This window comes from Cicer arietinum, chromosome 4 (genome assembly GCF_000331145.2).
Source record: "Cicer arietinum cultivar CDC Frontier isolate Library 1 chromosome 4, Cicar.CDCFrontier_v2.0, whole genome shotgun sequence".
Lineage (NCBI taxonomy): Eukaryota > Viridiplantae > Streptophyta > Magnoliopsida > Fabales > Fabaceae > Cicer > Cicer arietinum.
The window spans coordinates 58,526,494-58,536,773 of record NC_021163.2 but is presented as its reverse complement, the minus strand read 5'-3'; the positions used below and the strand labels follow the sequence as shown (position 1 = coordinate 58,536,773).

The 10,280-nt window shown below is 28.0% G+C and overlaps 1 protein-coding gene across 1 annotated transcript; it reads left to right on the top strand.

The window, feature by feature from the left end:
* Positions 1-5,644: 5,644 nt before the first annotated feature.
* LOC101491764 (probable pectinesterase/pectinesterase inhibitor 61) lies at positions 5,645-10,014 on the top strand. Its single transcript, XM_004498459.4, has 3 exons — positions 5,645-6,777; positions 7,440-7,576; positions 9,057-10,014. The coding sequence occupies exons 1-3, from the start codon at positions 5,792-5,794 to the stop codon at positions 9,752-9,754; spliced, it is 1,821 nt and encodes a 606-aa protein (XP_004498516.1). The 5' UTR covers positions 5,645-5,791; the 3' UTR covers positions 9,755-10,014.
* Positions 10,015-10,280: the final 266 nt, after the last annotated feature.

The window sequence follows — 10,280 nt, the reverse complement described above, 5'->3', positions numbered from 1 at the left end:
TCACAACATGTGTGTCAAATATTTACTTAGTGAAATATTCTTCAAGTCAAAATGGTCAACCATTATTATTTTCACTAATTAATAATCCTTTAATATATTAAGTTAAATAGTCAAAGATTTTTATTTTTTGACTCAAAAAGATTATTAATCATTAACAATTGAAATATTCTTTGATTGAGTGACCATCTAAAAAGAATAAATATCAATATCTATACTAATATTACTAGTTTAAATGACTCATGCAAGGCACAGTTAATATAAATAATCATATATTAATAATTAATATATTTCAGTTTATTAGTTAATGAATCACTACGTGGCTTTTAAGTAGAATATAATTCTTACATAAAATATATGTATATATGGTATTAGATTATTATTATTATTATTATTATTATTATTATTATTATTATTATTATTATTATTATTATTATTATTATATATATTTAGTCTCTATTACTTCCTTAGTTTTTTATTATAATACATTCCAACAAAGTGCATGAGTGAATGCTAAATCACGAAAATCATTTTAAAAAATACTAACTTTATTAAAGAATGATGGTTTGATAAATTTAGTGTTGTTTTGGTTGACTAATGATTGATGTTAAGCATGTCAAATTAAACATTCCAAAATATAAATTAAAAAAATCAAATAAATCAAATATTTAAAAAAATAAAGAACACTTGTCATATATAACTCAAATAGAAAGTAAAAAAACAAAAAAAGAAAACAGAATATATATATATAGAATGATAAACAAAAGAAGAGGTAAAAGAGAAGAGCAAAAGAGAGCATAGATATATAAATAGGAAACTCAACTTTTTAGTTATGCATGAATGAAATTTCATACTTTAGACAACATTTATAAATAGTGTGTCCAAAAGTGCGAGAAAAATGTTGCCAAAGATAATAGACAACGCTCGCATATGAGACGCCTTAAAAATGTTGCTTATTCTCCTTAGCAACATTTTTTCATGTTTTGACAATATTTTTTGAATGTTGTTATAAAGTAAAAATATTGTAGTGAAAAGAAATAAAAATGATATTGACTAATCCAAATAATGTTGAGAAATAATTATTTTGAGAATAATTTAGTAACAAATTTAAATTTGGAATAACTGCAATTGATGTCAATTGATAAAGAAGATTGTGATCGACGTGATATTTGACATTTAAATTGTACTCTTTTAAAATTGTAATTATATTTTTTTTTTTATCAAATGTACGAATCAAAGAGAGCATCATTAAGTCAACCAATCTTTAAAGAAATTTAGTATAAAAAAAAGTAGATATCTCTTCTCGTAACGTGTGAATGTAAATTTTTTTATTTTTTTATTAATTATTTTTGTATTCTATATTTTATTTTAAGAATTGGTAATTAGTAGAGGATTTACTGTTATATTTGAAATTGATTTATATTTTTCAAATTGATTTTATCATCAAAAGTATCTATTAGTTTTAATTAATTCAATTTTATTGGAGTTGATTTATATTTAATTTTGTCATTAGAAGTATCCATGCTTTCTTATTTAATTTTTATTTTAGGTATTTTCACTTTATATTTTATTTATTTATTTATTTTTATTTATTTCACTTTCCTGTGTTAACAAAATCATAGAATCAATGAACGCTTAAGAAAAAGTAAAACTATATATGTTATCAATATTTCATGCCCGATTAAATATCATTTTTTTCTTATGAAAAAATGAAACCAGTTATCAAAGATAAGTATAATGAAACATATTAAGTAAAACTATTATCTCATCGATATATTGGGTTAAACTTGATTCTCCGTGCAAAAGAATGGAGCAAGTTGTCAATATATGTCAAATCAAAATCAAAATCAAAATCAAATTATATATATGGTTTAAAAATTGAATAAATACAACAACAACAAAATCAACCAAAAATAATAAAAGAAAAATGAATTAAATAAGTTTTTTGCCTCTATTAAATTTTAGTATTTTGTTTTTAGTTTCTATAAAACAATTGAACTTTTAGTTTCTTAAAATTTATCATTTTTATTTTTGGTCACTAATTTATATCCAACTATTTTATATTTTTCTAATTTTTAAATAACTTTTTACATTAATATTAAGGATGTGTTTAACAAATTATTTACAAAAATTCAAAAGAAATACAAAATCGAGGATAGAAAGAAAAAACAACGTTAAAGGACTAAAGATTGACTAGTTTTTTTTTTATAAATACTAAAAATAAAAATTTATGAATTATAATCATTTTACTACTTTAAAAAAGTTTATTATTTTGAATTGAAATTTGAAATTATTATTAAATGCGGGTGCCCCTAAAAAGAGGGTCCAGAGGTGGGACATGTGACTTTTCTAATTTTTTTAGATTGTGTGTAAATGATAGAGCTTCATCAATGATAAAGCTAAGACTATGAAACCATTCTATTTGAATCACATACAAATACTATAAAATTTTTCGATTGATTACACATCACAAAAGATACTCCTCTACTTCTCAATACACATGTTTGAACAACGATAAATAAATTATAAAAAATATATACTACCTCGTTTCCTTCTTAATGCCCCCCAAGAAATATTATGAGGTAAATTCCAACAAGATAATAAGATAGACCATATTTATAAGAAAATTACGATATATTTTATTTGTATTGATGTGAGATTTAACCATCTACATTTAAAATGTAATAATTAAATTGGAGAAATTGTAGATAATAATAAAATTGGAATTTATCACATATCTACTAAATCATGTCTCAAGATCAAATTACAACTTAATGTTTTGGAGATAAATTAAATTATAAATCATTCAAAAAAAAAAAAAAAACCATCTAAAATTTTTTATAGAAAATTCTGTAAATATTTATGAGTAATCCATTGTGGTAGTATACACTCTTCAACTAATAGACTCCCAAAATGGATAATATTTTTAAAAAAAATACTTTGATTAACCATGTTTTATTTCGAGTAATACACATAGAGAGTGACATGTTCTATTACAATATATACGGAGAGTGACTACGACAAATAGATTCTTTAGATCGATGAATAAAGCAAAAAATTCTCCAAAAAATAAGAAAGAAACTAAAAATGGATTTTTACATGTAACATATGTTCTTGGAAATATTACATTTTGAAAATTTGATCATGAAATAGTAATTAATTTCAAAAAATATGTCATTGGTTTAATAACCAAGCAAAATTTCAATACAAATTTTCATATTTTCAATGCATGAACATATAAACCACTAAAGCGTGTACTGCATCTAAATATGTTACTTTCATTTAAATGGAACATAAACATACAATTATATGCTCTCATACCACATGTTAGAATTTATAACATATCATGAAACAAAATTTGCATGTTATAAATATAGTTGTATGAATTAAAACACCATAGATAGTAATTTAGAGGGTTTAGGATGTATACCTTATGGAGCCATTGATGGTTAATATATTTGTATCCTCTTGAATGTCAATAATTTATGATATGATATTTCTCTTTCTCAATTGTTTTTTAAATATGTATATAACATCATATAATTAACATATATATCACAAGACATATTTATAGAAAAATTAGAGACGAGACTTACACTTTTACAAAAAGAATTGTATTGATTACCAATATTAATTCAAATATAAATAATATTTTAAATTATATTTTATTCACGAAATGTTGCAATAATTCTACTCTCATAAATTTAATCAAACTATAGACTATATAATTTAAGTACATATACCATGTAATGTCTGAAAATTGAAAACTAAAAAATAAATTTTCTTAAAATTAATATCCCGCAAATTTTTATTATTTGAATTGTTCTTACGAGCCGATATATATCTAAAATATTCTACTTTGAAGTTGTATAGAAATATTACAAGATCAATAATTAAAGGGCAATTAATTACATTTCATGTCAGCGTTAGAAATATCACTTTTTCCACAAGACATTGGTACTTTCTAATGTGTATTATAATTCAACAAATGCTTAGTATAGGACATGTTTATCCATACAATTTAGGTATCAAACATGGAAATAAAGTTGGGTGAGCAATGTGCATCGTAATGGGCCTCGATGCATCTATTCCATTGTATTTTACTTCTTTTTATATTCTTCATTGAGCCAATACTTATTCTATATGTTATTATCTTTTATCCATCTTTTGTTTGTTGAGTTGGAAGACTTGAAATTCTATATCTGATAATAATATATCGTTTTTGAAGATTGATTAATTATGTATAAATATATAATTTAATGGCTATAGGAAATGTATAGAAGATTTAAAAAAAAGAAAATTAGAAAACTAAAAGTAATTTAACATGTACTAAAATAAGTCATTATCAATAAAATTTACTTTAATAAACTAATGAAATTTGGTTCAATTTATAAAAAGTTGACTCACCTTTCATAAAGTCATGAATTCAACAATGTTCTTTAAACTTCTAAAATATAATATATTTAAACTTTGTTTTAATACAAAAAAAATATTTTAATAAAAAAAAACTATTTTTAATAATAATTAAAATTTTCAAATGAATCAAAGTATATCAAAACTCTACTTATAAAATACTAATTAATATATATATATATATATATATATATATATATATATATAAAAGTTCGTGTAGCCAATAAAATAACAATTAAATTTTTGTACATTCCTTTAAAATATCATTTTATTTTTATCTCTTTTTTTTTTATTTTATCATCAATATATTACATATATCATATCCCTTTCTTTATTTCTCAAAATATATGTATATTTATAATATAAATTAAACATTTTTTTTCATATATTATTCTCAAAATTCGTTGGAGTTGATTTATTTAGATTTGTCAACTATTTCTTTATCCGACATATCTTTTGGTCTTTTCTAAGTTGAAGTGAATAAAATGTCAACAATTCATAATGAAAATGTTACAATTAATCTATATATTACTTCCATAACACTCTTCTAACTTTCGATTAATTAGTTGTAAGAAAAACATATATCTTTTTTTTCTTTGAATAAGTTTTTGTATACAATTTTGTTACAAATGAAAAATGTAGCATAAGTTGTAAGCACAATTAAAGTTATTTCCTAACCCATAAGGCACCTAATAAAGATTGAAAAGAGAACAATATCTAACTCATACAAACAAAGAAACTATGAACAGTGTAATAATGAGAATAAGTGCGAACTTTTTGTGAGATGATTATATAGTAGAAAGGCCAAAGAAATAAATAAATAACACATTAGAGTTTGGACGACAAGGATACGTGTCATTGGAACATTAGCTTAATAGTTAAGAAACACATAGCACAAAGTCCCTTTTTTTTCACCCAATTCACAAAGTTAGAAAGTATTGCAATTTTCATATTTCTTTTAGGCCATCCACTATTTTATACGACGAGCAAACAAAATATTCGAAAAAATTAAGAATTCATTATGCGTACTTAGTCGTTATTCATTATCCATAAATTTCATAAACTCAATTATAATAACAATAAATGCTATCATTATTAAGAAAGAACAAATAAACAAACAAACACATTAGATTGAGGGTGAGACATGTAATAAAAATTAGAAATTAGTAGAAAAATTCTTCTATATATAATGTTCCATCTAGTTGGCAATACTTGGAAAAATAAGTAGCATCCAGCTAGCTAATTCCTTAGACATAGACTTCACACCAACCTTTACAATTGCATAAAATCACTATAACTAACTCACTCAATCACTCTTTAAACCACTTTAACAACCTCTTCATAACTCACTCACTCTAATCGAATCCTAACCGCAAATACAATGGATTTTGATAGACTTGGACCGTCCGATCCAGGTGGTTCTTCCCGCCGCTCCACCGCACCTCTAACAAAATCCACCACACCCAATCCCACCCAAAAAAATAAAAAGAAACTCATCATACTTTCAATCCTCGCCGCCGTTTTAATCATCGCCTCCGCAATCTCCGCCGCACTCATCACCGTCGTTCGTTCCCGCGCTTCATCCAATCAAAATTCCCCGAACCTCCGCGCCAAACCAACTCAAGCAATCTCCCGAACCTGTAGCAAAACTAGATTCCCCACACTTTGCATCAATTCACTCCTCGATTTCCCCGGCTCCACCTCCGCCTCCGAGCAAGAACTAGTTCACATCTCATTCAACATGACTCACCGTCACATCGGCAAAGCACTCTTCGCTTCTTCAGGCCTCTCGTACACAGCAGCAAATCCACGGGTCCGTGCTGCATACGAGGATTGCCTAGAACTGTTAGACGAATCCATGGACTCAGTTAAACTGTCTATGGATTCACTTAATACGTTCTCGACTTTATCCCGCGATGACGACACACTGTCTAACATCGCGGGATCAAACGAGGATGTGATGACGTGGCTCAGTGCCGCGTTAACTAACCAAGACACGTGTCTCGAGGGATTTGAAGACACTAGCGGGAGCGTGAAGGATCAGATGGTTGGTAATTTAAAGGATTTGTCGGAACTCGTGAGTAATTCACTCGCGATATTTTCGGCGAGTGGTGATGGTGATTTCACTACTGGAGTGCCGATACAGAACAAGAGACGGTTATTGGAAATTGGCGAAATTTCGCGAGAATTTCCGAAATGGATTAAGAAACGAGATAGGAGATTGTTGAGTTTACCGGTATCGGAGATACAAGCTGATATTGTTGTGTCTAAGAGTGGGAATGGTACGGTGAGGACAATCGCTGAAGCGATTAAGAAAGCGCCGGATCATAGTAGCCGTCGATTCATAATCTACGTGATGGCAGGAAGGTAATTAAATAATTTAATTAATTAATTTTTTATGTCTTTTGTTTTTTGTAGTTTTGGAAAGAAAAAATCATTATTAAAACTTTTTAGTACTAAAAAGTGTACAATTTTCGAGATAACGAACGTAGCACTTTCTAATAGCTATTTTTTTTTGTTTTTATTTAACCGACTACATAATTGTAGTGGCGGTGGTGATATGATATGTACCAAGAAAAAGGATATTGAAATATCACTTTCTACTACCTGTATTATTTTTTCAAAAGAAAAGGAAATTGAGTCGGTGATGAGATATTATTATTGTTTTTTATTTATTTATCAAAAGTGATTATTATTGTTAGAAAAAGGTTTATTATATTTACATGCACTTGAATATTTTTTTTTACTACATATGCACTTGAAAGTTGAAACATGTAATGATGTGAAGGATTGATGATGATAATTTTTTGATACTGTTTTTATCAAAGCAAAATTGTGCTACTATATACATTTCAAAGTTCAGAATATATATTACTAGGTAATCATATAATAGTATACAAATTGCAATACTAGTAAATGTTAGTTATTTTCAGGGGTAAGTTTAGTAGTGTTTTTTGCTTATGAATGATTGTATTGATAATAAAAGATAAAAGTTTTGACATATGATCTGACTTTGATGGAATTTTCAGGTATGAAGAGAATAATTTAAAGGTTGGGAAAAAGAAAACCAATATTATGTTGATAGGAGACGGGAGGGGTAAGACTGTCATTACAGGGAGAAAAAGTGTTGCAGATGGCATGACCACTTTCCACACCGCTTCCTTTGGTAATTTCCTTTTTATATGCTTGTTCTATGCGCTTTTCTTTTTATGGTAAAAGGTTCTATACATAGTTATGCCCCTTTATATTTGGTTTTTTTAAACACTTTCAGTAATCTGGAAAATTCTTGACTCGGTCTCTTTTTAATTATCAATTTTATTTTATTTATATAAATAATAAAATTATTAAATTTTCTATTTTTATATTATTTTTAAATATTTATTACCTCAACGTACCTACATTTTTTCTGCAATAAATAAGTCTTGACAAAATGATATTTGATGTAATTTTAAAATTTGAAGACGATTAATAAAAAATAAACGAATGGAATATTTAATAATAGATAAATAATAAAGAATAATTAAATTAAATACCATGTCCATGCACGATAATAGAAACAGCGGAAATTACACATGGCTGCATCTAGAGTTTGGTATATTTTAAAATACTCTTAGCTGTCTAGTTGCACTTGCATGTTTATATCGTGAAAGTGTACTTACTTGAACAATATTACCCCCACCTTTTCTGTATTTACGAGGATGGAACAATACATTGACAGCATATTATTTTAGAAACAAAAACAGCATGTTTGATTGTGATGTTTATGTCATCGATGCATATACATTATTGTTCCCGCATAATGCCTATTGCTCACGTATGTCGAGTCTTTGTAGTTATCTCCACTTTCGCAATCCACTAATTGCTTACTTTCATTTTACCCAAAAGATTACAAAAATTATTACTTGATTAATATTAAAAAAGTTCTTGTAAACCTTATTTCTTTTACGGAACTGAACCTTACTACTTACTTTAACAAAGTTAATTACAAATAGTTCAAGCCCTATAGTTCTAAATAAACGAGAAAACGAACCATTAATTATAGACTGATTTTACACTTAACGTTTAATGGGAATCTAGTATTAATGTTTTTATAGTGTATAATCTAGTATTATGTTAAATCACCACACTTTGTAACTGTATTTTAAAACTAATGGTAACTCAATGCCTAAATTAAATTATTTTTATCTATTTTATTATTGCTCCTAATGAGTGAAAAAGAAGTAATAGTTGGATGTTACAGTTAATTTAAAGACTCTGAGCTCAAACAGTCAACATAGTGTTTCTAAGGTTAAACTTTAATTAATTAATTAAAGCGTGACATTGCAGAAATCTTACGCATTCTCCGCCTTACTTAAACCAATTAATTAATCATTTTCTTCTTGACTTTTATAAACGGAGTATTAATAATCAATTGTTTCTTTTCTGGTGAAAAATCAATTGTTTCTTCGTACACCCCAAACATCAATCAATGACTCCAAATTTAAGCAAAATTAAATTATTCGTTATGGGTCATCATGCATTACAAGACAAAATTATTGACAATACCATATTCTTCAATCTATGGTTAAGAATTAATATATAAAGTACAGTTTTTAACTTAATTTAATTATTCCAATTATTAGTTCACACTTTGTTACTTGATGCAGCTGCTAGTGGTGCCAGGTTCATGGCACGTGACATCACGTTTGAGAACTATGCTGGACCGTCAAAGCATCAAGCGGTGGCGCTCCGCATCGGAGCAGATCACGCGGTGGTGTTCCGATGCAACATTTTGGGGTACCAAGATTCTTGCTATGTGCACTCTAATCGTCAATTTTTCCGTGAATGCGACATTTATGGCACAGTAGATTTTATATTTGGAAATGCTGCGGTAGTTTTTCAAAAGTGCAATATTTACGCACGAAAGCCCATGGACCAACAAAAGAACACTATCACGGCCCAAAATAGAAAAGACCCGAATCAAAATACGGGTATATCTATTCATGATTGTCGGATCCTACCTGCCCCAGATCTTGCCCCAGTTAAGGGCAGCGTTCAAACATATTTGGGTCGTCCGTGGAAAATGTATTCTAGGGCTGTATATATGTTGTCGTATATGGGTGATCACGTGGACCCACATGGATGGTTGGAATGGAATGGAGACTTTGCTTTAGATACATTATATTATGGTGAGTATATGAATTATGGGCCCGGTGCCGCTATTGGACAACGGGTCAAATGGCCCGGATATCGGGTCATTACTTCAAATGTGGAGGCCAATAGATACACCGTGGCCCAATTCATCTCCGGTTCGTCGTGGTTACCGTCCACCGGTGTGGCATTTTTGGCCGGGCTATCCACTTGATCTCCACTACAAATATATATATATAGAAATACTTGACATTGTTACTTGTTACATAGTCCAAGCCAGTCTGTAAAAAAAAAAATAGTTCAAGCCACCTCAATTGGGGGGAGTATATGGCTTCTATTTGTTATAGTTTTATTTTGTCTTAATTGTCCCAAAAATATGGTTTTTTGGGCGAAATTTATTTTGTCAATGATGCTAATAATAAATGTTAAGTTGTAATCAAGCTCTATATAATAATAGGTACTCTTGTAATTGCATTGTTTCCTTGCCCCTCAAAGTCAAAAGTGTTTAGTTGACTCAAGAAGTTTTTGTACCATTTTCACTTCACGTTCGTTGATAAAAAAAAACAAGAATATTCTTTACTCAATATAAAGATAAATTAGGAAATAGAAAAGAATGGTGCAAATGCAATGACAACTTTAGCATATTCACTTTGTCCCACTTGGTCTATTGGACCATGTGATATGTGGCCCATAAATTGTATTCTTTTATTTTCTTACATGATAATTAATTATTTCCCTAC

Excerpts from the sequence above, each read along its gene's own strand:
- LOC101491764 (XM_004498459.4), top strand. The coding sequence starts at position 5,792 with ATGGATTTTGATAGACTTGGACCGTCCGATCCAGGTGGTTCTTCCCGC. Across the intron at positions 6,778-7,439 it reads ATCTACGTGATGGCAGGAAG|GTATGAAGAGAATAATTTAA; the intron begins GTAATTAAATAA and ends TGGAATTTTCAG. Across the intron at positions 7,577-9,056 it reads TTTCCACACCGCTTCCTTTG|CTGCTAGTGGTGCCAGGTTC; the intron begins GTAATTTCCTTT and ends TACTTGATGCAG.